This window comes from Uranotaenia lowii, chromosome 1, assembly GCF_029784155.1.
Source record: "Uranotaenia lowii strain MFRU-FL chromosome 1, ASM2978415v1, whole genome shotgun sequence".
NCBI classification, from domain to species: Eukaryota; Metazoa; Arthropoda; class Insecta; order Diptera; family Culicidae; genus Uranotaenia; species Uranotaenia lowii.
In genome coordinates, this window is record NC_073691.1 from 180,798,625 (window position 1) to 180,823,354 (window position 24,730).

At 38.4% G+C, this 24,730-nt stretch overlaps 1 protein-coding gene across 5 annotated transcripts; it reads left to right on the forward strand.

Moving 5' to 3' along the window:
* LOC129738984 (V-type proton ATPase 116 kDa subunit a 1) lies at positions 1-24,730 on the forward strand. 5 transcript variants are annotated; one of them, XM_055730347.1, is made up of 10 exons: positions 1-137; positions 2,635-2,798; positions 2,903-3,208; positions 20,021-20,115; positions 21,117-21,158; positions 21,997-22,123; positions 22,191-23,564; positions 23,628-23,871; positions 23,936-24,107; positions 24,166-24,730. In XM_055730347.1, the coding sequence occupies exons 2-10, from the start codon at positions 2,682-2,684 to the stop codon at positions 24,263-24,265; spliced, it is 2,577 nt and encodes an 858-aa protein (XP_055586322.1). In that variant the 5' UTR covers positions 1-137; positions 2,635-2,681; the 3' UTR covers positions 24,266-24,730. The 5 variants fall into 5 exon arrangements, with proteins under 5 accessions (XP_055586322.1, XP_055586315.1, XP_055586330.1 ...); XM_055730340.1 differs by lacking the exons at positions 20,021-20,115; positions 21,117-21,158 and adding an exon at positions 8,271-8,434; XM_055730355.1 differs by lacking the exons at positions 20,021-20,115; positions 21,117-21,158 and adding an exon at positions 8,334-8,434.

Consider the following 24,730-nt stretch of genomic DNA (forward strand, 5'->3'; position numbering starts at 1 on the left):
CTTGCGTCAGTCGTTGGGTGGCTATCGCGTAATTAGGAGGTTGTCTCGCTACGGTTCCGCGGTGGTTAGTGCCAGTTTGTGTGTGACCTGAAAATTTCCCCTGGCGGAAACTGATTGGCATTCCATTGATCTTAGAGGTAAGTTCTCACAGATTTTCGCATTGACCGAGAACTGTTCAGTGCCTGCAGTTAATTCATCGGCAATTATGAGAGGTTCTGTTGTCGATCCAATTTCCGATGGGAAAAATTTAAGAACGGGGCGTATGAGTATTAGCCTACCATTGAATGAATCACGATTGAGGTGAGATAACAAAAATGGCAGCCTGTGGAAAAAATCGATACAGATGATGAGAGCAGCATATGCTATGCATTGTTAGCGTTGGCAGTAATCACTGCTTTCGTTTCCTCTTTTTTCCCGAGATTTGACTCGATAACAGTCAAAGAGATAAAAAGCTAGGCAATTGACAAATTGGTTGCTAATTGTAGCTGGAATTGATAAATGGAACGAACTCGTAAATGACTAATGAAACTTGATAGTGAATAGCTTCGCTGAGACGTGCAGGAGAAATTTTGATGAACGAAGCTTAACTACGATTGACCTTGCACGATTGAAGTTGTTTTTAAGGTAAAATGTCTAATTAAAAACTTGCTTTGTGAGGATTGCTGTTGCCGATTTCAGTTTCAATTAAAATTTTTATCAAAAATATCAAATTTTCCGTAATAAGAAGGTACACCTTCGATTTTATTCGTGGTCTGCCAACGACAACACTCAAATGGGTTGAGGAATCCCCCAGTAAATCTCGTCAAACTAGTTGTTTAACTTGTTTCGCGATCACTCCTCGAACTATACTTAATACCTCAGTAGTACTTTTATATCAAGATCGAATGTTACTTTTGAATGTCTTTTACAAACCTAGTTGGTCATCATTTGTTGTATACATACTATGGTATTTTTTTTAATTTTTAGTAAATGTTAAGTTATGCAATTTGTAATGAGGCACATGACAAAAGATTAATCTCATCTTTCGTATGCCTGAGTGAATCCCACATAATCCGGGCGGCTATATCGGAATCCTACGCTCGATAAGGTGAGCTGGTAATCCCTCTGGCGTTCAGTTACGGATAGATATCGCTTGGTATGCAGATCACGAACTCCATCGTCAGCGCATGTGACTTCTAGACTCAATTATTTCGAAAAAAATTGTTCAAAGCTGAATGATGATGGATATCAAACCTTTTTACAATGCTAGTTTGCATTGAGAAATTCGATTGCAAAACTTAATTTGAACAGTTCATTGTAGTAGGTGATAGTAGCCAGTAGGTAGATGTAGGTGGTACTTAAAATTTTACGGGTATGTTTGGTAAACGTTTTTTTATCTTCCCCAAACAGATATCGAGCCACTTGAAAGTATTAGGTCGAAGTATTTGAGCTTTCACACTCGACATTTCCTTGTCATTAAATTTTTATTTTAGCGTTTCACACGAATGGTCTTACTCATGAGGAATTATCAGAATTACTATCTGGCGGGAAACCGAGTGTTCAAATGTAAACTTTGTGGCTTTGTAAGAAGTTGTTATCTTATTTACTTTTTTTTTCTTCCTTGGATCGATTTTAAATTTTTATTATTTCTGTACCATTTGAATCGTTGTTGCTTTTATTGCATGATATACATATAAGAATTACAGTATGTATGTAGATCTTTTTTATTTGTTCCACTCTCTTGCTGTAGGAGAACTTTTAGATCTAAATCCAAATGAAGGTGTCTGTCTTTACAAGAGTTTGTCTGGAGAGGGATGTCATCTTTAAACTTATTTGAATAATCTTGTGTCTACAAGTACGAAATCAAAATTGTCCGAGTAGCAGAATTGGAAGAGAAAATAATTTGCTAAAAGAAGTTTCTACTTATTAAGGTCGCGGTACACTACGTCAGGTGAAAATAAAAAAATCTTATTTCGCCAATAACTAAAAAAAAAACGTTGAAAGCTGAATTTTGAACCGGTGTTAGTGTTTAAATCTGTTTAAAAATGTCTTTATTTCGATTCCCTCAAGATGAGAAAATTTCTCAGTGAAAATCGGGGGAATCGAAATTACAACATTTTTCTGAGGTTTTGAACACTGAGACCAGTTCAAAATTCATCTTCCAACTACCTACTCCCCATCGATTCCAAATTATGTCGTTTTTTGAGTTATTGGCGAAATACGATTTTTTATTTTCACCTGAGGTGTACCGCAACCTTTAATGGTTTGCCTAATAAATCATACTGAACGTAGGTCAATTCGTTGTACAGCTAGAAAAGCAGACTACCACCGAAAGTGTTGATGTCTTACTTTTTCACACATTGACCGGCCAGACATACTGGCTTTGATAAACAACAATTAATTAACAAATCAACAACAGCAGCGATACGAGGTGATAAACGCGCGGTAGTTGCATTCTGTTTGGGGACTGTTTCCGTGCATCGTCGGCAAACAGCTGGCTCACCGAATCGAGGGCGCAAGATAAGGCCGTGTTGATGATGCTGGGCTGTCCATCGTTCAGTAACATTGTAGCATGCGGCTTTAGAATTTTGTATTTCTTCGACAAATTCGACACAATAATAATGCTCGCGTTTCTCCCGATCTGTTTACTTCCAGAATAACCCTTTCAAACGTCGTAGCGGAGCTTCAGCAGCAGCGCCACCATGGGTTCGCTGTTTCGCAGCGAAGAGATGACCCTGTGTCAGCTCTTCCTCCAGAGTGAGGCGGCGTACGCATGCGTATCCGAGCTGGGAGAGCTTGGTTTGGTGCAGTTCCGGGATGTAAGTAGCGTGATTCAAAAGTCATAAGAACATTTAATAAAAGTTCCTAAAAGAACCAACAAAAGTTTAACTAAACTGCTCTTGTTTCTTCTACCCATCCAAAGCTCAACCCGGACGTGAATGCCTTCCAGCGGAAGTTCGTCAATGAGGTGCGCCGCTGCGACGAGATGGAGCGCAAGTTGCGCTACCTGGAGAAGGAAATCAAGAAGGACGGTATCCCGATGCTGGATACCGGCGAGAGCCCGGAAGCTCCCCAGCCCCGGGAGATGATCGACCTGGAGGCCACCTTCGAGAAGCTGGAGAACGAGCTACGGGAGGTGAACCAAAACGCGGAAGCGCTGAAGCGCAACTTCCTGGAACTAACCGAGCTGAAGCACATCCTCCGTAAGACTCAGGTTTTCTTCGACGAGGTAGGTTGGATCGCAAATTCTCTACCCTCAACCCTGCCCTGCCAGTCTCGGTAGAGTATTCTTTTCATTTCCTTGTTTCCCCCCCTCTATCTTCTTTTCTGTTGTTTGGCCTTTCTCGATTGTAAATATTCTTCTACTCGCGATTGACGGTCAAACGATTGTAAATTTTTCCCCTCACCACGGATCATAATATCCCTTTACATTTATTTTTCGTTTCCATCGACATAGTTGTATTTTAGTTTTGTTTTAAGTTCAAATCTCGATTATATTTTTAAAAGGTACAACCATTATTTAAATTACTGATCTTTAAAACAAATCTTAAGGCGAAACTGCTTTATGAACCTTAAAACAAGATTTTTTCGGATTGAATGGAAAACTACACTACATAACGCATGCTAATTTTTGTTTCTAACAAAGTTGATCCAGCATGGGAATTTTTCATGTCTGGCGTGTCTGCCGAAGAAGTGAAAGGTTCTCACTGGTCAGCAAACAACCAACAATAATCCATTACTAACCACCCGCTTGTTCGAATGATTCGATAATATTAATACTAATATCCAAACATAAAAGCATTCATCAATACCAACTATTGACCTTTTATCGAACATATTTATCACGAATACAATAACCGCTGCCCTGCCTGATGATTGTCTGCGCGAACGTTTGCACGTGGTCCAAGTGTTTCAAGAGAACAATTAGAATAATCGGAACGAACCCGATTACCGGAAGTTCCTACTCGAATCGACGTTCCTCTAACACAAGAAAGTCAACGAAATAATTGTTAATGTTTCTAACACCAAGCAACGAAAAATTGAACTAACTCCAGCTTTGCATTTCTTGTTAATATTCTGGGTGCTTGTTGATTGAGATCAATTCTACATCCTACAAGGTAAAGTGGTTTAATTTTTCTTAACTTTCCTGGTTTCCAATAAACGCCCCCGAAAGAGCAAAACATTGTTTGCGCGTCCAGACTTAAATGAGGTATGCTACAGTAGGGTGGCAAAATTAATAGCCATCGGTCATCCTAAGCTTATACATCATGCTCATTCTCGAAAAGCCGCCCGCATCCACACAGCTTGGTGTTATCTGTTTCGGTGTTTTTGGCCCTGTGAAATCATAGCACTTATTGGTTAAGTTAGTTTTTTTTTAAATTTATTCGAGCTTTTATTTTTCTTGTGTTGCTTCTTCAAATACAATAAAAAAAACTCAATATCAGATATTAACTTTGTTAGGAAGTTAGGAGTTACATGACACGTTGACTGAATGATTGACCCTAGCCTTAACTGAATAGAAAAAAACTACAAAGTAAGGAGTTGTGAGGTGATATCGAAAATGTATTTTCTAGCCGGTCACCCAAATCAATTATCTTAAACTTACGGTAATTGCCTAGTTGTGTTTAGAAAAAGTCTGTCTTGAATAACCATGACGGAAAGTCTTACTCCTTTTTTTTTATTTTTTCTCGTTTTTTACAATACTGCAATGCTTTTTTTATATTGCTCCGGAAATGCCGATTCCTGCTTTTACTTTTATTCAATTCTTAAGTTCACGGATACAAAGAAGCTCGTAAGGAAAACAATATCAAGGCAATTGTTTTTGAAATCTTGAAATACGAAGAATCAAATGAAAAGTCGCTTATAGAGTTTTAAAAAAACTGTTATGTCTACGAACTTCTGTAAAATTGTAAGTCACCAAACACGAATGTCACAAGGTGGTAAATGTAGATATTAGATTGAGGATATACAAAAAAAATCAAATGTAATGAAATTAAATAAAATTGAAAATGCATTCGGCAACAACTGAGGATAAATAAAATAAAATTATATGACGACGTTTGTTATTTTGGCAACACTAGGCAAAACAAACAAAACAAAGTCAGTCATTGATCTATTCTTGTGAGCGACAGACGTGTTTGAGTGAATCTCTAAATTGAGAATCGTAAAATCACGACAATGGCGTGGTTGATAGAATAAGAACCGAGAGCTCAGATTTTTAAGGCTGCTGCTACGAAAAAAACGTTCCTGATTCGGCCTCCGGTAAAAAGGCGGGTTGGCATAAGTAGCGCAGATTTTTAAGGCTGCTATTACAAAAAAAGTTTTTGATTCGGCCTCCTATAACAAGACAAATTGGCATAGGGAGAAAAAAGACGAATTGGCTTAGGAAGTGCAGATTTTTAAGGTTGCTGCTGTTGATTTTTTGTTTTGATTTGGCCTCCCGGTAGGTCAAGACGGAATTGGCCTAAGAAGCGCTTTGAGGCTGCTGCTGCTGATTGTTTGTTTTGATTTGGCCTTCTGGTGGAAAAGATGTAATTGGTTTGGGAAGCGCAGATTTTTAAGACTGCTGCTGCTGATTGTTTGTTTTGATTTGACCTTCCCGTGGGAAACGACGGAATTGGCTTAGGAAGCGCAGAATTTAGGGCTACTGCTGCTGATGGTTTGTTTAGATTTGATCCCCCAATGGGTCAAGACGAAATTGGCTTAGGAAGCGCAGATTTTTAAGACTGCTGCTCCTGATTGTTTGTAATGATTTGGCCATCCGGTGGAAAAGACGGAATTGGCTTAGGAAGCGCAGATTTTTAAGACTGCTGCTGCTGATTATTTGTTTGATTTAGCCTCCCGGTGGAAAAAGACTGAATTGGCTTAGGAAGCGCAGATTTTTAAGACTACTGCTGCTGCTGATTATTTGTTTGATTTAGCATTCCGGTGGAAAAAGACGGAATTGGCTTAGGAAGTGCAGATTTTAAAAGCTGCTGCTGTTGATTTTTTGTTTTGATTTGGCCGTCCGGTAGATAAAAACGGAGCTGTTGCTGATTATTTGTTTTGATTTGGCCTTTCGGTGGATAAAGACGGAATTGGCTTAAGAAGTGCAGAATTTAAGGCTGCTTATCGTTTGTTTTAATTTGGCCTCCCGGAGGTCAAGACGGAATTGGCTTACGACGCACAGATGTTTGCGACTGCTGCTGCTGATTGTTTGTTTTGATTTGGCCTCTTGGTAGAAAAAGACGGAATTCGCTTATGAAGTACAAATTTTTAAAACTGCTGCTGCTGGTTGTTTGTTTTATTCAGCCTCCCGATAGAAAAAGACGGAATTAGCTTAGGAAGCGCAGAATTTAGGGCTGCTGCTGCTGAGCGTTTGTTTTGATTGGGCCTCCCGGTAGAAAAATACTGAATTCGCTTGGGGAGTACGAATTTTTAAGGCTGCTCCTGCTGATTGTTTTGATTTGGCCTCCTGGTAGAAAAAGACGGAATTGGCTTAAGAAGCGCAGATTTTTAAGATTGCTGCTGCCGATTGTTTGTTTTTATTTGGCCTTCTTGTGCTAAAAAACAGAATTGGCTTAGAAAGTGCAGATTTTTTAGACTGCTGCTGCAGATTGTTTATTTTGATTTGGCCTTCCGGTGGAAAAAGACGGAATTGACTTAGGAAGTGCAGAATTTAAGGCGCTGCTGCTGATCGTTTCTTTTGATTTGGTCTTCCGGTGGAAAAAGACGGAATTGGCTTAGGAAGCGCAGATTTTTAAGGCCGCTGCTGCTGATTATTTGTTTGATTTAGCATTCCGGTAGAAAATGACGAAATTGGCTTAGAAAGCGTAGATTTTTAAGGCTGCTGCTGCTGATTGTTTGTTTTGATTTGGCCTTCCGGTGGGTCAAGACGGAATTGGCTTAGGAATCTCAGATTTTTAAGACTGTTGTTGCTGATCGTTTGTTTTGATTTGGCCTCCCGGTGGGAAGCGCAGATTTGAAGGTTGTGGCTGCTGATTGTTCGTTTTGATTTGACCTTCCGGTGGATAAAGACAAAACTGCCTTAGGAAGCGCAGATTTAAAGGCAGCTTCTGCTGATTGTTCGTAATGTAAAATTGTTGAATTGAGAGGAAGGATATTTGATAAATTAAATGTTGTTTTAAAGAAAATCATAAGTCAGTAAATAAAAGTTTCAATTTGGAATATAGATGAGAAGAAATGTAGTTAGATAAAGTATATACAAAAAAACAAATTTTATAAAAATAAAATAAAATAATACTTGTGTTCGGCAACATTAAACTTTTGTTATTTTGACAACACAAGGCAAAACAAACGAAACAAAGTCATTCATTGATCTATTCCTGTGAGTGCCAGACGAATTTGAGTGAAGAATCTGTAAATCACGACAATGACAAAAATAAAACCAAAAAAAAAATCTTCAGTGTTGACAAATATTTAATGCTTGATTTAAATGGATTTTAGTGTATTCTTTAAAATAAATCCTTGGATCTTAAAAACTACAAGCGTGTAGGGAAGAAACGAACTGTAGATTAGAATTTAGAAATAAGTCAAAATTAGCTTTGGAATTCTTGGCATCACTGAAAATGGTAAATTTTGTTGAACGCGTGTACCTGAGGTGATTTTTCTTAACTTTGTGTAAGAGTAAACACAAATTGAACTGTTTTAGACCACGTGTTAATTTTAATTTGAAAAAATTCAATCGATGTTCTGAATTTTAAAGCTGCACAATTGATTACATGTCACGTCTTTTTACGTTTTAATTCTATTGTTAATAGGTATTTATTTTCATCATTTTGCTTCGCTATGGTTAAACTCGGTCTGGGCTCGTACTAACATCTATCGCATTACGCAACGTCTTCCTTACTAACATTCTCCCAATAAAAACGATGTCTGTGAGAACGTCTGTTCTCATCGCAGTTCCTTTCAACTTAAGCCAAACACAAATACCACATGGTAACTAATATTGATTATGTTCTCAATGCATCTTTCCGATCGAATTTCCGAACCGTATCCACGTGTCTGATACGTGAATCGGTGATCCCGCTTGTTTCATGTTATTTCTCTAAACGCATCCTAAACCTTACGTGAACCTTTCCCACCACAAAACGCTTTCGGACTGTGCTTTGCGAAATATTCTTTCGAAACCTTCAACGCACCATCAAAATCGAAATATGAAAAAACACGACGGAACTTCAAACGACGATGGTGTCTCGAATCAACCCCCTCCCCGAAAACCCGTCAAAACACTGTTAAACCAAACCCATTGAAAAACCACGCAAACGCACCCACGCACGCAAATAATCCAGGCAGCGCTGCCAGGTACGGTCAGTGTATCTAATAAGTCACGAACCCGCTATTCCCGCTATCAGATGGCGGATTCGCACAGGGAAGAGGAACAGGTTAACCTACTCGGTGACGAGGGCATACGCGCTGGTGGTGCCGGGGCCCAAGGGCAAAACCTTAAACTAGGGTAAATATGAACACGATTTCTACCTTTCTACTCCTACTACTTACTTCTGTTTTTTTTTTTACTCGGATCACAATTACGCAGAACCTAGCTTTTAAGGAACTTGTTATCGGTTTGCCGTTATGATTTTGTACTTTTGTTCAATTGGTCGTTTGAGTTTTGTGTTTCTTTTTTTTAATACGTGTTCCGGTTTCAATTAAAAAATCTAGGAGTTTCTAAAACCAAATAACTACAAATAACTTTTGGAATAATATACTAGTCATATAATGGAGTAGGTTACGATTTATGTAAATCTAATAATGACATGTTGTAAATTTGCGCTGTTACATTTTTTCCGTTCGTTTTATGTTCATCCCGAGACAACACTCTATCCAAGTGTCAGTAGATAAATGTAATTGTCTGTGTTTAGTTAGAGAAATTTTTTCGAAGGAAAAATGTTTTTTCTTTGGATATTTACTTATCGTTTCGATAAATTTCCTATTATTTTACATTCTCGTGCCATTCGGGCCTAAAGTCACTGTACTACTACTTGCTGTGTTCCGTTCTTACCAAGAAGCCATTGAAGCATTTTTCGGACTACAAGGCCAGCTACAGCCCTGAATTAAGGCAAGCTTTCCGGATCTGTCTGTCTATCTGTTTTTCTTTCTGTCTGTCTCTCGCACTGTGTATTATTTATAGCACCTAATATCCCGCACACCGTTTGTGTTTGTGCTTTTGAATTTTTCTGTCTATGAAATGTTGTTTCATGTTTTTTCTACTCTAGTTTCTATTGCACTTTCATGTATGTTTTGGTCCTTCTGTGTAAATTTGATTTTTGAATTTTTATTTGGATGAGGATACGTTCAAGTACATACGTTTTTTTATTTTATTCATTCCACTGGAAATTATTAAGTTTGGTGTGGTATTTAAAAAAAGGATCGATAAGCCGTATTTCGGCATCACCTCCACACTTTTTTCCCAGAACAGTTTTTCAGTTTTTAATGTGCTTTTCAATTGAAGTTTTTGTCTAGCCTAGTTGGTTTTTGATCATCTTTCAAAATTATTTAAAACGGTGTTTTCCACTCCCGAACATTCTTAATTTGAAGCTCAAACGCCCATTCGCAAAACTAGCCAGAACAATTTGGTCAAAAGAAAAGCCACTCATGTTGAGACCAAGGTCCTAATCGTTTCGCAAAAGCTTAGTCAGTTGAAAATGTAAATTTTAATTGACTTTTCAACACTCAAGGGCTCAACGTGTGTTCTAGTTACACTTAGGTCCGGCCTGAGAAAAAAGTGGGAACGCCAGATCTTGCGTCCTTTATCTAAGGAACTACTGAACCGATTTCTACCAACTGAACGGTCATAAATCATACAAATCTTAAGAAAACCTCTACCAAAAGTATACTGGCGTAAATTAAAAATGTGCAGAAATACAATGATATACAATTCACATCAGATTTAGAATAATTGTAGGAATCCTTCGACACTGGAGCAACTGAACGACCTTCACCTGGCTGACGATATTGTTTTGATTGCCCAAAGATAACAAGATATGCAGAACAAACTCCACGACCTCACCGAAAGCTTCAGGGCAGTCTCAAAGTCAATGTCAGAAAGACCAAGTCAATAGAGATCAACACCGGAAATCCTTCGAATTTCGTGGTAGCTGGGCAACAGGTTGAGAAAGTAGAGTGCTTCCAGTATCTTGTTAGTCAGATAACGCCTGATGGTGGTACCAAGAAAGGCATTAAAACCCGGATCAGAAAAGCCCGATTTGCGTTGGCGAGTCTCCGAAACATCTGGAGCTCACGCCAAATCTCTCTACGAACAAAAATGCGAATCTTCGACTCAAACGTCAAATCCGTATTGCTGTACGGATGCAAAACTTGGTGCACGTATGTGGAGACGACGCGAAAACTGCAAGTATTTGGTGGCCTGGCAACCGTGGAACTACATCAAAAGGCTCTAGTAATCGAGATGGAGATGGATTGGGCACACACTGTGAAAAGATGAGAACGAGATTAGCAGACAGGCGCTTGAATGGAATCCAGAAGGACATCGAAGGGGAGGCAGACCCAGAAACTCGTGGCAACGATGCCGATGTCGAGTTCGTTCAAATAGCTGCTCCGTTGACGAACGATTCCAAAGCAATCCTTGGTTTGATCTACAGTCGATCGATCCAGTCAAGATCTCATCCATTACGATGAGAAAAAGCAGCGGTGATAAAATACATCCTTGTCGCACTGTCAGTTACCGGGATTGGATCGGACAAGACACCGTAGTGCAAAACCTTGCACGACAATGCCTCGTACTGTGTTCCGATGAGATGGACTAGTGTTTAATTAGGACTAGTGAAAATTTTCAAGATCGCTTGACATATCCCTATCAAGGATTGCTGCGATTGATCCACCAATTCAATGGGCGATGGATTCGAAAAGTTATTCTATCTCTTCTTAAAAAAAAGCACGTAAGGTCTGTCAAACGTTGGGTGAAATTTTAGTTGCATCCCACTTGTTCTTATGGAAAACCATTACTCAAATTCGGCAGCGCTTCCATCGCCTATTGATTTCCGGAGTAATACGATCATTCGTATTAGCACAGTTGACTAGTTGTTTCAGCTTCACTCTTCTCCAACTGCAACGCCTTTTTCATCTTAGTTTTGCAAGGGTTGCCAAGCCAAATTTACGGATAAGTTTTTCGGTACCGGCAGTTTGCGATAACTTTATCTCACCACGTTTTATGTCGTCGTAGTCGATCTGGACACCAACATAGTTTTGCAATTTACCGCAATTCGTCAATTAATAACTGTCTCTTCACGTTTAAAACAGTTTCCAAGTTTCTATCAGCCTCAACCAGATCAGCGACGTACAGGACCAGGAATTTTTCGTCTGGCGCCCTCCTATTGATTCGTGAACGCAAGCTTCAATAAAGTCTCATTCAGCCTCTCGTCCATTTGAACTCGTCTGGCCGGCAGCTGATTACGTCGTACGTACTCGGTACATCTAGGAATTAATTCACACCAGCAGAAGTTGCTCTAAAACCAGTGATGGAGTCAAGGAACTTACCTAAGAGCTTGCACTCCCGTTCGCTACGCATCGTGTTAGACCCTGAAAAGTCATCACGAATTTCTTGCAAAGAAAGCGTGCACGGTATTTCTTCTGGATTGACCACGATCAAAGTACATGCGAATGGTGAAATTCATCGGAGCCTTCTCCGGCACCGACATCGTTTTCCCCAGATCAATCGAAAAAAGTTTTTCGCCTCGACACGAAGGTCAACTTCTTCTTAAACGTAGACAGCAATCGCTTCGAGCGCTCAAGTCGCAGTGCTTTAATTCGTTCTATTATCAAAATGGCACTTTGCTCTTGCCTTTGATGATGCATTTAAGTCATCTTTGACTAATAGTTGCATGGAAGAATTCGAGAAATTTGCATCCTTAGCCAGCCTCCAGATTGATCTTACTGGGTTCCGTTTCACTTTCGGCTTGTCCAATTTTACCACTTTCACAGTGCCTGGAGACCGTGGCCTCCGGCTGGTTTCGGCTTTCGTGGGCATGGTCCCTCAAGGAGAGAACGTTTCACGTTTCAACGTTTCATAGTCGCTAGACCTTGATATTTGTAACCTACTTTGATTCTGGTTCAATACCAGTTGACTATTGCGGCTAGTAACGTCCCACGTCAGAGTACTTCCTTTCATCACATGGTAATCGATGACGATACCATCTTGAAGGCGGCTGTTAAGCTGAAATCCAGTCTTTCTGCAGGTCCGGATGGCATTCCATCTACTTTCCTAAAACGATATATGGGTATTTTTTTTTTATTATCTGACGGGTTTGCGCCGGGGGTCTTCAGATCTTCCCCGGAATTCAAAATTGGGTCAATTTTTTCGACCCAAAATACATGTATTTTTTCAAATTTTTCACATTTTTATTTTTTGAGTTAGATTCCGTTAGATTTTTTGTAAATTAAATAAAACCATATTTCAAAGCTACATAACTCTGTTATTTTTCAACGGAAACAATCAAAAAGCACATCGAAACGCATTGAAATTTTACCAACTTTTCAAGTAATAAGCACGAATAGAGTTTTTTACCTGCTTTGATAAGTACTTTTGTTCCCATATTGATAGAAGGGTGCGCTACCTGCATATGTAAGTGCAGTTGTTCCACCATTGTTTGTTTTCAATGCAAAAAACGAGATTTAACCACTGCTATTTCTACCAACTTAACGGTCATAAATAATACGAATCCTGAGAAAACCTCTACAAAATCTAAACTGGCGTAAACTACAAATGTGCAGGAATGCAATGATATAATTCACATCATATTTTTTTAATTTGGCTTCGTCTGACACGACTGGCTAGGACCATTCTGGCCAAACTTGCCCACATCATATTTAGAAAAATTGTAGCATCTTTTCTAAATTTTCAAACAATAATAAAATCGCACAAACAGCTTGCTTGAGCGCTTGAGAGAAATCAGCAAGCGACAGACAACACTGTATTTGAACCGTGAACTGACAGCCTGAAGACTGAGGGACCTGCAATGAGCAGAGAATACGCTTTGAGTAATTTATAAAGTAGTTTATTACGAGGCAAAAGTGTTCTTAACAGTTCGGATGATTGATTAGGATCAAGACGGGTAAACAGAAGGTGGTCCAATCTGTCAAATTCAGAATCAACCATGTTGGTAAGCTTCGTTGCGTTTGTTTACCTTCAATCCATAGACCAGCTGCGATCTAAGCTTGCCTTTTCATTTTAGCAGTAGGCTCTAACATAAGGTTTCCAGTTTGCCCGGTTTTATCCGGGTTTACTCGGATATTGAATACAAAATTTGGGAACAGTACTTCCCGGCCCGGTTGCGCGGACTTCATTGAAAAATGCCTGGATTTATGCACTTCATTTGGCAAATCAAACAAAAAAAAAACAAATTGTGTTGTAAAATTTATTTATTTATGTCTTCAAAACGAGTTTTTTTTAGCTTATTTTATATCAATAATCATGAACGGTTTTTTGGAAGCATAAAATACGATGTAAAATCGATCGATGAGTTTAAAAAAAAATTTCTTCAATTTTGTTGAAATTCAGAAGTAAAAAAACACGTTCGAAAAGTTGAAAGTTTGAGGCATATCCAGCATTTTTAATAACTTAAACCATTGAAATTAGAGGGTGATGTCGTGGTACGTATCTCTTAATCCTATAAAGCAGAGTAAAATAAAGTTATGATAACTAAAACTAGACATTTCAAAAGCAATTCTACAAGGCCCAATTCCTGGAATTTGGATCAGTTGTTGGCAAATTACAGTCGTTTGAATTTTTAGGACCGATTTTTTTTTATTGGCTTTTACCTCTATAGCATAACCGGCCAAGTGTTAATCACTCTTCTACTTACATGCCAATTTCACATTCAATTACAAACTAAGCTGTCGTTTTATATAATTCAATGTCTTTGTTTTTAGTATCAAATGAAATATCTGGTGTAATTCTCTTTTTCTTTAAAATTCGCCAAATAGGTAGATATACGAAGATTTTCAAATCTGCTGCATGCGAAGATAATGTGATCTGGATCAGCGATGGATTCGCCACAACTGCACGTAGTATCCAATTCCTGGTCAGATGAGCAGGGAGCCATGAATGATTTGATATTAATTTGGAAAGGATTACAATTTGTCTGCGGTAGAGATGCAAGCTACTAAGCCATGATTGGAACGAAACGTTAGAGACGAAGCTGTGACAGAAAAGTCCTTTAGTCCATTAGGTGAATATGTAGTTGTGTCAGACAGTCTAAGTATTCTTTCATTTCTTCAAACAAAAAACATTAAACTTCCGAATCCTGTAGCGTGGTACGAAATTAAAGAGGCCATCCAGCAAATAGAATTGTTGGGTTCTCAGGTTCCTTTTCTATGGGTACCATCTCATCGAGGTATATCCATCAATAAATCAGCTGATCAGGAGGCAAACTTGGCTTGCATCGATGGATCTCCAGGAGACTATCAATTCACAACCTTCGATTTTGTGTATCCCGCACGACAAAAGGTTTTGCAATCCCGGCAACGTGCTTGGAATACTGGAAACAAAGGGCGCTTTTGCTTTGCAATTTGTTCACGAGCTACTTTACCACCATGGTTCTACTCGTCGGATATGAATAAAGCTTAGTTCTTTTAGAAATGGGACACTTTCTTTTGCAAATAGCTCGTTTACTAGTAATCGGACATTCAAAATTTTTGCAGCATTTTGTTGCCTGTAAAAAGTACTATCCGACCTATTTTTTCAAGCTTTAAAAATTACGAGTTTTTGAGATATTTTCGATGCAGGAGAAAACGGAAAAAATAATTTTGCACAGTTTCATTCAAAATCCATCATAATAAAATTGATAGCTGTCAAAACCGTTGATTTTTTGAAGAATTACTGTATGTGAGTGGTGGAAAAGTATGCAAATACCGTCAAAAATGTCCACAAAGTTCAAATCAAGCATTGGAGTGAAGCATATGATCGGCAACTTCGGCTAAGGGTCATCAGGGAATCAAGTCTCATACCAGCAATTTTAATTTTCAAAAAGCGAAAAACTAAGGGTAGATCGCTGAAATTTCCAAAAAAAAAAAAATTTCTCCGATGAGCTGAAAGTGTTGCCTGATAAACACTAAATTTGTGCTAGTTCCAGAGCTCGTAAGCTGTGTAGCCGGTTCCGAGGCTCTGGGACTGATGATTTCTGATGAACGACAATACTTATGAAATACCCTATTTTAAACAAATTCCAACGTTTGAATCCTACACCATGTCTGCTCGTGGCAAGGCCCCGAGTATATTAAAGTATGTATTTGCTGGTTATTTTGTATAAAATATTATGATTTGCCAAAATTCTGCTCCTGTGGAAAGAAATAACAATATTAAAAACGAAAACTATGGTTTTCCCTGTTTTTCCTAGCCTAAAAAGAATAATCTTTTATGTACCCTTCTCAAACTACGATCAATACTAATCGATTATACTTTAAGTTTAATCTCATGATTGTTTTACTTCGTTATTGCCAGATTTTGCCAGCAGAAATTCCATTAAAAACGCTCAAAAAGAGGCTCAAAAATAATCAAATTTGTTAATTTCGAAACATCTGTATCCACTAAATTGCCCTCAGTTTCTTTTAAAAGAAAAGTATTGGTCCGAAAAGTAGCGGAAATTGAAGGAAGAGGGTGTAGCCACTTAAAATACAGATTAGACGAAATATTACTTTGAAAACCTGATCAATATCATGACTGAAAAAAGTGTGCGCTAGCCGATGGGAGGTACCAAGAATAAAGTAGAATTTATTCTTTCATAAAATGATAAATATTTTTTTTTTAAATTTTTTCATGAATTATCATAAGATTACCTTCATTTCCTTCATAGAAAGTTTTTATATCAAACAAAAGGTTTTTGAGATACACGCATTCGTAACTGTCCCATTTCTAAAAGAACTAAGCTTTAGAAGGCAAATTGTTATCCTGTCCAAACTGATCACGAACCATTCCAGAATTCCCGCTCATCTAGCTCGGAATAACATCAACGCAGATTATGTAATTAGAGGTAAAGCCAATAAATAGTTAAGAAAAAAAAACAGTTCCTAAATTTCACTTTTCTTGCCATTTGTGCACTGTTGTACGCCGAATCGGGAATTGGATGTCGAATGATGTTAAAAACATAATCTGTTGTCCTTCCAGAATGGATGCTTTTATTTCGTACCAAGCTACTGGATATTTTTGACTGATGTTGATTCTTTGAAGGCTCGTGAGACAGCTCAAACTATCGGTTAGAATAATGTACTGAGCAACAAGAAGACATACGATCATTTTCGCAGCATACTTGATTGCCAGAAGCTCAGCGATATAAACGGATCTTATGCATAACCATAAAGTGCCGTGTTTATTTTTGCGTTGGCATACACTTCCAAGCATGGGAGATTATTTAGAGGCTGTTCAAGTGGAACGAATTCGTTAAGAATTCTTATCTTTATCGAATTCTTATTCCTGTAGCCACTAAGTCACCTTCCAAGGTCGGTCTGGAGTATTGTCCACGCCAAGGAAGGAGTGACGCTCTTTTATTTACAAAACGCATAACCATCCATCACTTTGAACGAACTTGTGTGGGTGGTTTTTGTCGAGCCTAAACAGATTCTAATTCCTACCCATTTTAGTCTGTTAACTCCTTCATAAATATGGAACCGTATTCCAATATTAATCTCACACATGACTTCCCAATAACTAACATGGCGGCTGCTGGACTGGCCTGATATGCTTTGTAAAAAGTACGGAGCCGTACGTTTCTGTACCTCTCTTATATGGCACGACCACGACAGATTTCGTGTGAGGTACTCAGGGATTTGACGTATTCCAAAGTACAACCGCAGATATTTATTTCTAGGAGATTATCGATTTGTTGTGTCGAGATCATGAGTTCTAACTCAAGGTCGAAAATATTTTCTACATCTATATCCACTGCCCTTGGGAGAGATTCACAACTACGCTCCAGTGAGGTTCCTCTTACAGCAATTGTGTCATCGCCGACTCATCGGCATCATTTACGGTAACTACCAGAGATACCAACTGTTTTTCAAAAAATTCTGGAAGATATAAAAAAAAATATTTGAAAAAGTCTGGATAGCAAACTTTATAGGTGCTTTTTTTCTTTTGGTCGCCAGATCGCAATATTGCAGTGTAGGAAATTCCATGCATTATTAAAGCCTGAAACCATTTTCGTGGCATTCTTCACTTTTCAATTACTAATTCGAATCATTTCCTACCGTTTTGCAACGAAAATGTTTTATTTTGAATGTTTGTCAAAAAAAAAGTCGAAACTCAATAGCCTGGAAATGTCTGGAAGAAATGACAAGAATTACCTAAAAAAATGTCTGACAAAAGTCCAAAAAGTCTGGAAAATCCAGACAAAATCTGAAAGATTGACATCACTGCTTACCACATCAGGAGGGACACTGTTGATTAATCCACTTATCACAACATTAAAGCATAACGGACTTTGACGAGATCCCTGAGGAAGACCTTTCCACGTTCTCCTAGATGTTGAATCAAATCAACTCGAAATGAACAAATTCCTTTCTTCAAACAGGTGGAAGATACTTTTTATTATACATTCGGGGACTGTTAATGAGCGTAATACGCGGACTACCTAGCACATTAATTTCGACGTTGAGGTCACATTCTCTCTTCGTTTCAAAACTAAAGAAGCTTCATTAATCAGTGGAAACAACGCATCCGCTGTTCCTCGTCGTTTCCTAAAACAGTTTATAGATGAAGGGAACAGATTGTTGTTTTCGAAAAATGTTCCAGTCGATCTTTGATTATGAGTACACTTTGCGAAAACATGAAGAAATCAAATTATGACCACTTTAAGAAATCGGTACAATTTTATAGGTTAACCAGCTTTCCGGAATCCTTCTTGAAGCAAAAATTTGGCAATTGAAGGATCGACTCTTTTTAAGTCTGGGCTTTAAGTATTAAAGCTCCAACGCAAATTATATGAGGAAGCTGCAATATTAGTAAAAATGGAAATAATTTTATTTACCTTAACAACTCACGTGAAACACAATTTAAAACGCCTTCTTCCAGTTTTCATGTTTGATATTGAGTTTTTTAAATGTACTCAAAAGAAGTGGTTAACACAATTACCGGATGTGTCTATGCAGGAGTGGTCAGCAAAAAATTTTCATCGACTATCATTGATTTATAATAAAAGTACTACCCTGACTGCTGAAAAGTAAACTTCCCGTTTTTTTTACCTTTTATGTCATAGTAGGGGAGATAAGGGCATAATGGCCACCTTAAGAAAAACGCTTATTCAACCATAGAGACCAGCTATAATATGTGAATTACATCATTGTTTCGTGTTCAGGCACTAAAAAAGTCTATTGCCTAAATGGTTGAAACTTGAAAAAGTAGATAAAAACGTTTAAAAATACATTTTAAATTTGTTTTGCCGAAAGCTGAAAACGAGTCACTTTAGGGGTATAATGAGAACCCCCCCCCCCCCCCCCCTGGGGCAGTATAAGCACCATTAATCGGGGCACGATAAGCGTTTCCTGACGGGGAATCTAGCAGCGAATTCAACTCAATAAGTCAACTGAATAATAAAGCTACAGCTACTTATTTCATCTGACGAGTTGGTTAAGTGTCGGAGAGGTAATCTGTAGACTCGAGCTCGATTCCTGGTCAAGGTGATTTTTTTTCATTTACCATTCATAATCGATGCATTTTGCACTAAACGGGGAAGCGTAGATTCATCAAACAAAGCAATAATAAAATAATCTAGGTCTGTTTGTAGAATTCAAACAATTCACACATGCTCATACGTTATGTTTCTGGTGCTTTGTTTGGCGGATGATGCTACTAGCCGTATAACAGTCAAAAAAATCAATTAATGAATAATATTTGAAAAAAAAAAAACCACCTCGAACAGGAATCGAACTTGAGTATTTTGATTACCTCTCCGACACTTTACTAATAAGCCAAATCGTCAGATGAACAAGTCAAGCTGTAGCTCTATTATTCAGTAGAATTCATCTAGTTGAATTCGCTGCTAGATTATACGGCAGAAAACGCTCATCGTGCCCCGATTGATAGTGCTTTTTTGGTGAAAAGGGACAATTGAATTCATTTCTCGGTATTAAAAAAAAAACTATTGCATTCTATTTCCTCAAATCATTCCATTGACATTTTTTGATTCATTAATTGCAATCTTTCATCTACACGCTGTTTGCACGATTAACGTTTGCATGTTGCACAACAACCCAATTTTTGCGTCACATAACCTAGAATTTAAGCTAAATTTGATGGTTTAATTACCCTAACCGTAAAGTGTAACCAGGTTTGTTGTTGATCGTTGTTTACTTGTTATTTTTGGTTCACATTTCTAATCTTCTACTAACCAAAATTTACTTACGTCTATAAATTATAAGGATTGGACAAACATAAACTACTTAATTGGTTCACCGGGCTAGACCAAAGCAAGTGAATTCCGTGCTAATGTTTAACTCCATTCACATATGCAAAATAACTCTTCAAATTCGATTACGTAGTTACTTTAAATAATGGTGTGTATTTTAATACGCATACTCGCCGTAAATGTTTTAAGTTTATAGTTTTCCATGTTATTTTTTTGTTTTTTTTCCTTTTCATAATCGTTGTTTAAAATGCTGTACTTCTCAAGACCGTCATTTTCATAACGATCGTCTTCAAAAGTCGTTTTATTTGATTTCTCGCGTTCTTCTACCTGTTCAAATCATCAACCATTTTCGTGTATCGAAAGTTGAATTCATCCCTCAGCGAGATTCTGTTTTGATAAACTCCAACTTTTCACTCTTCCAATGTCGTAAATCCGTTCTTAACTATGTGTTCTAATTATTCTTTGTTCTTTATCGTACCATTTTTTTGGATTCGTACTTTCCTTCGATCAATCACCTACAACATAAAACAAACAAAAAAAAACTCGACACCATCGAACTTCATGGTTTGAAATCGATATTCGTCTGAATGATGAAAATGACAACAAAAATGTTCAACAATATATTCAAATTGAAACGACAAAAACAAACAAAAAAAAATACCCACAAATAATGTCTCTGAGAGCAGCAAGAAGGTGGCATGCACACCACTGAATCGATGACCCGGGCGTTGATCACCGACGAGTCTCGCACCGGAAAGGCGATGGGCCCGGTCCAGTTGGGGTAGGTTTAGTCCTGTTTAGTTTTTAGTTTTTTCCCTCTCTACTCTTGCCTTGTTTTAATTTTTCTCTTTATCAATACCTACTTATAAATTATTTTGTTTCTGCTTTCTTTATCTCTGGTCAGTGCAGTTTCGCGCTGTTCTAACTTGCCCTTATTTCGGATTCTTCTAATCTTGCCTTCTGTTGTTACAGTTTTGAACGTTATCAGCGTGAAATAACATACTTTTATTAATCGAAAAAAATCTAACAGCTTTGCTTTAAAGGATTTCTTTGAAAATGTTTTGAACCGCTAGCTGTTGCTACTAATCTCTTTCGTAGCTCGTAAATCTGATCGCTGAGAGCTCACTAACATTTTTTTTAAAATAAAAATCAAGTGAGATAATAATCATACACTTCCTGAAACTTTTCGAAAAAAAATATAATTTATTCAGAATTATAAGAATTATCGTTTCACTTTGTAAAAATAAGGGTGCAATTGAAAGCGGTAATGGATCACTTTTTATCAAATTTAATTCATTAAATAACTTTACATGATACGATTGCCAAAACGTTGGTGAAGTGTCACAAATAAAACCCCAAAAAAGAACCTGCGGAAAGTGTTGAAACTCTGCCAAAATAAATTATTCCTATTCAAGGTTGAAACTCTTCCTTTTCTAGTTTTGAGCGATTGACTTGTGATGTAAAACACCTGCACCTGCATTTGAAATAAGTTTCTTTTCTGCAATCGACACACGAAAGCCGAAATCTGTTGAAATTTTTCGGTAGAAGCCCGATGAGCCCTCAAAACCTAAACAGTTAGTGTAAATCACAAAAAAATCGCAACGTAAGGGAAAAAAATCACAAAAAAAACATTTGATACTTATGCTGATAACGATTCAACTCTGGTTCCCTTGAACCTTTCCTCTAATGATGCCTACCTAAATTTAATCAACTAATGAAACCAACTAAACCCTTTCTTTCAATACCTTTTATATTAACATCCCTGCTAATTAACAACTGCAGTTTTCTGGAAAAGTCACAAGAAACAGAAGAGTACCTACCGTGGTCAGTAGCCCCAAGTGGAGAATATTACCTACTTAAAAAAAACTCATCTAACTTGTTCGTCTGTCGAAAAAAAAAAAAAATGAACGTGTCCTGTACTGAATGAACCAAATTTGCCCTGTACTTTTAGAATAATAAGTCGCACCCATTTCAGTTGAAAACATCATTCACATCTGTCCGACTTACCATAGAAATTGTGCCGCTGTGCTTTCTTATAGCTCCCGTTTCAAATGTTTGTTTAAAAGTTTTTTTTTGCATTGCTTCAGGATTTTGTTTGCCATAGTTGAAAGTTTTTTTTTATTTGTGCTTGGTCTATTGCTTGTTTTTTTAGTCTATTAGTAGAAAAGTATTCATTTTGTTAAAAAAATTCTTTCAAAATCACCGTTAAATTTTTAAATATTTCCGCCCTACCAATGACACACATATATGCGTTTTCTCCGCACTTTTCTCCACCACTTTTTACAATTTTGTTTAATAATAGTTTTTAATAATAATCCAGGCAGTTTCAACATTCATTATTGAAGTTTTACATAAATCATCTCTACACCAGGAATAAATCCGGTATCAGTACCATTGCTCAAATTGTTGACTTGTTCATAATCGAATTTCAGGAATGGCGCTTTAGAAATATCGCTTAAAGCCAATTAGATTTTTTTTCGGGTCCAGAAAGTTAGTCACTGCAAAGTGAGGAATGTTTCAAAATTTCAATCATGAAAGCATAGTTTCTAGCAAGTGGTCTTGTCTTTCTCGATCGAAACGTTCACAACCTTGTTCTAATAGTATTTTTATTGTCTTACGAATTGTAACCGACACCCATCAAAAACACAATCGGACTTCGCAGTTTTGTAGCCGGTGTCATTCTGCGCGAACGTTTGCCAGCCTTCGAACGGATGTTGTGGCGTGCCTGCAGAGGCAATGTCTTCTTGCGTCAGGCCATTATCGAATCCCACCTGGAGGATCCGGCTAATGTAAGTTGTTAGAGAACGACAGAATCGGAGACTTGTTTGCAGCTAAAACTATCATCCATTTCCACAGGGTGACAAGGTGTACAAGTCGGTGTTCATCATCTTCTTCCAAGGTGACCAATTGAAGACGCGGGTCAAGAAGATCTGTGAAGGATTCCGCGCTACGCTCTATCCATGTCCGGAGGCTCCCACCGATCGGCGTGAGATGGCCATGGGCGTTATGACCCGTATTGAGGACCTGAACACCGTTCTCGGTCAAACGCAGGATCATCGTCATCGGGTGCTGGTAGCAGCTGCAAAGAACTTGAAGAATTGGTTCGTCAAGGTGCGCAAGATAAAGGCCATCTACCATACTTTGAACTTGTTCAACTTGGACGTTACTCAGAAGTGTTTGATTGCGGAATGCTGGGTACCGTTGTTGGACATCGAAACGATCCAAATTGCGTTGCGCAGAGGTACGGAGCGTTCGGGTTCTTCGGTGCCTCCCATTCTGAACCGTATGGAAACGTTTGAGGATCCGCCGACCTACAACCGGACGAACAAGTTCACTAATGCTTTCCAGGCGTTGATCAATGCCTATGGTGTCGCCAGCTATCGGGAAATGAATCCAGCTCCCTATACGATTATTACTTTCCCGTTCCTGTTCGCGGTGATGTTCGGCGATTTGGGACACGGCGCCATCATGGCTTTGTTTGGCTTGTGGATGGTGCTGAAGGAAAAGCCGCTGGCTGCTAAGAAATCTGACAATGAAATTTGGAAAATCTTTTTTGGCGGACGATACATTATTTTGCTGATGGGCGTTTTCTCGATGTACACCGGTTTCGTGTATAACGACATATTCTCCAAGTCACTGAACGTTTTCGGATCTGCTTGGAGCATCAATTACAATACTTCGACTGTTATGGAGAACAAAGCTCTGCAGTTGGATCCAGGTTCCAAGGATTATTCACAGACCCCGTATCCAATTGGATTGGATCCAGTTTGGCAGGTCGCGTCCAACAAGATCATCTTTTTGAATGCCTACAAGATGAAGATTTCGATCATTTTGGGTGTCCTGCATATGTTGTTTGGTGTTTTTGTTGGACTGTTCAATCATCGCTACTTCAAAAATAAAATGGCCGTTTACTGCGAGTTTATTCCTCAAGTCATCTTTTTGGTGTTCTTGTTCTTCTACATGACTCTGCTGATGTTCATGAAGTGGACTAAGTATTCCGCCATGGACGAAGAGCTTCGCTTTAGACCCGGATGTGCCCCTTCAATTTTGATCACCTTCATCAACATGGTCTTGTTCAAACCACCTCCAGAAGGCGATGTTTGCAGTCCCTGGATGTACGCCGGACAGGCAGGCCTCCAAAAATTCTTGGTTGTAATCGCTCTTCTTTGCGTACCTTGGATGCTTCTTGCCAAACCAATCATGATTATGAGAAGCCGTAAAGAAGCTGCTGTAAGTTTAATAATTCGTTTAGGATTTTAAAATTCGACTAAAAATTTTGCATCTGTCACTTAGCATCAACCGATGGCTCCGTACAGTAACGAGAATGGCGATGCCGATGGAAGCTTGACTCAAAATAATGTCGCACAATCTGGAGGAGCCCCTCAACAAGGCGGTGGCGGCGGTCATGGACACGACAATGAAGAAATGTCCGAAATTTTTATTCATCAGGGCATCCACACCATTGAGTATGTGCTGGGATCGGTTTCCCATACCGCTTCTTATCTGCGTTTGTGGGCCCTGTCTTTGGCTCATGCTCGTGAGTTTTGACCCGGTTATTTATATGGATATAAAAAAAACTATTGAGATTATTCTTTTTGCAGAATTGGCTGAAGTACTCTGGGGCATGGTGCTCAAAAACGGCTTGTCACAAGGCGGTTGGATCGGTGGAATCGCTCTCTGGGCCATCTTCGGCTTCTGGGCCGTTTTGACCGTTGGCATCCTGGTCATGATGGAAGGGCTGTCAGCTTTCCTTCATACTCTCCGTTTGCATTGGTAAGTATTTGCCGTTGATTGTTCGGGCCATAGATTCACTGTTTTCCTTCGCCCACAGGGTTGAATTCCAGAGCAAGTTCTATGCCGGTCTCGGTTACGCCTTCCAGCCGTTCTCGTTTGAAATGATTCTGGAAAGCAGTGGTGCTTCGGAAGAGTAAACGAGGGGCACTGAGAAATGCAAAATCCAGCATCAATGATTCTGTAAAACCTGTCAAACGGACACGTCATTGCGAATAACAAATTCTACTCGAAATATCTTTGTAGCATGTGTTTATTGAAATATTAGAAACGCCAAAACCGTTTCGACCAGTTTAGAAAACATAATGTGTATTAATGTATAACTAAAGCATACGCATGTTGCTGAACAAATGATAATTATTCCGCCTCTCTTAAAAATGTTTCGAAATACCTACATAGTGTAAAACGTGTATGTTCAAATGCTTCATTGTTCTAAAGTAACTATCTAAATTGAAAATAATAAAAAACAACCATTTTGACTAAAGAATTCCAAATCCATTCAAGTGGCATTAGAATTGAAATAAGTACCCGTCAAATATCAGCTAAAATAATCAAGTTAATCACCTTTTGCACCTATAATAAACGTAGATTAGCAGCAGCACAAA

Bases quoted from the DNA above. Each gene is read 5' to 3' on its own strand.
- LOC129738984 (XM_055730340.1), top strand. From the start codon at position 2,682: ATGGGTTCGCTGTTTCGCAGCGAAGAGATGACCCTGTGTCAGCTCTTC. The intron at 8,435-21,996 runs GTAAATATGAAC...CGGACTTCGCAG, and splicing joins GGGCAAAACCTTAAACTAGG to TTTTGTAGCCGGTGTCATTC. The intron at 23,565-23,627 runs GTAAGTTTAATA...TCTGTCACTTAG, and splicing joins GAAGCCGTAAAGAAGCTGCT to CATCAACCGATGGCTCCGTA.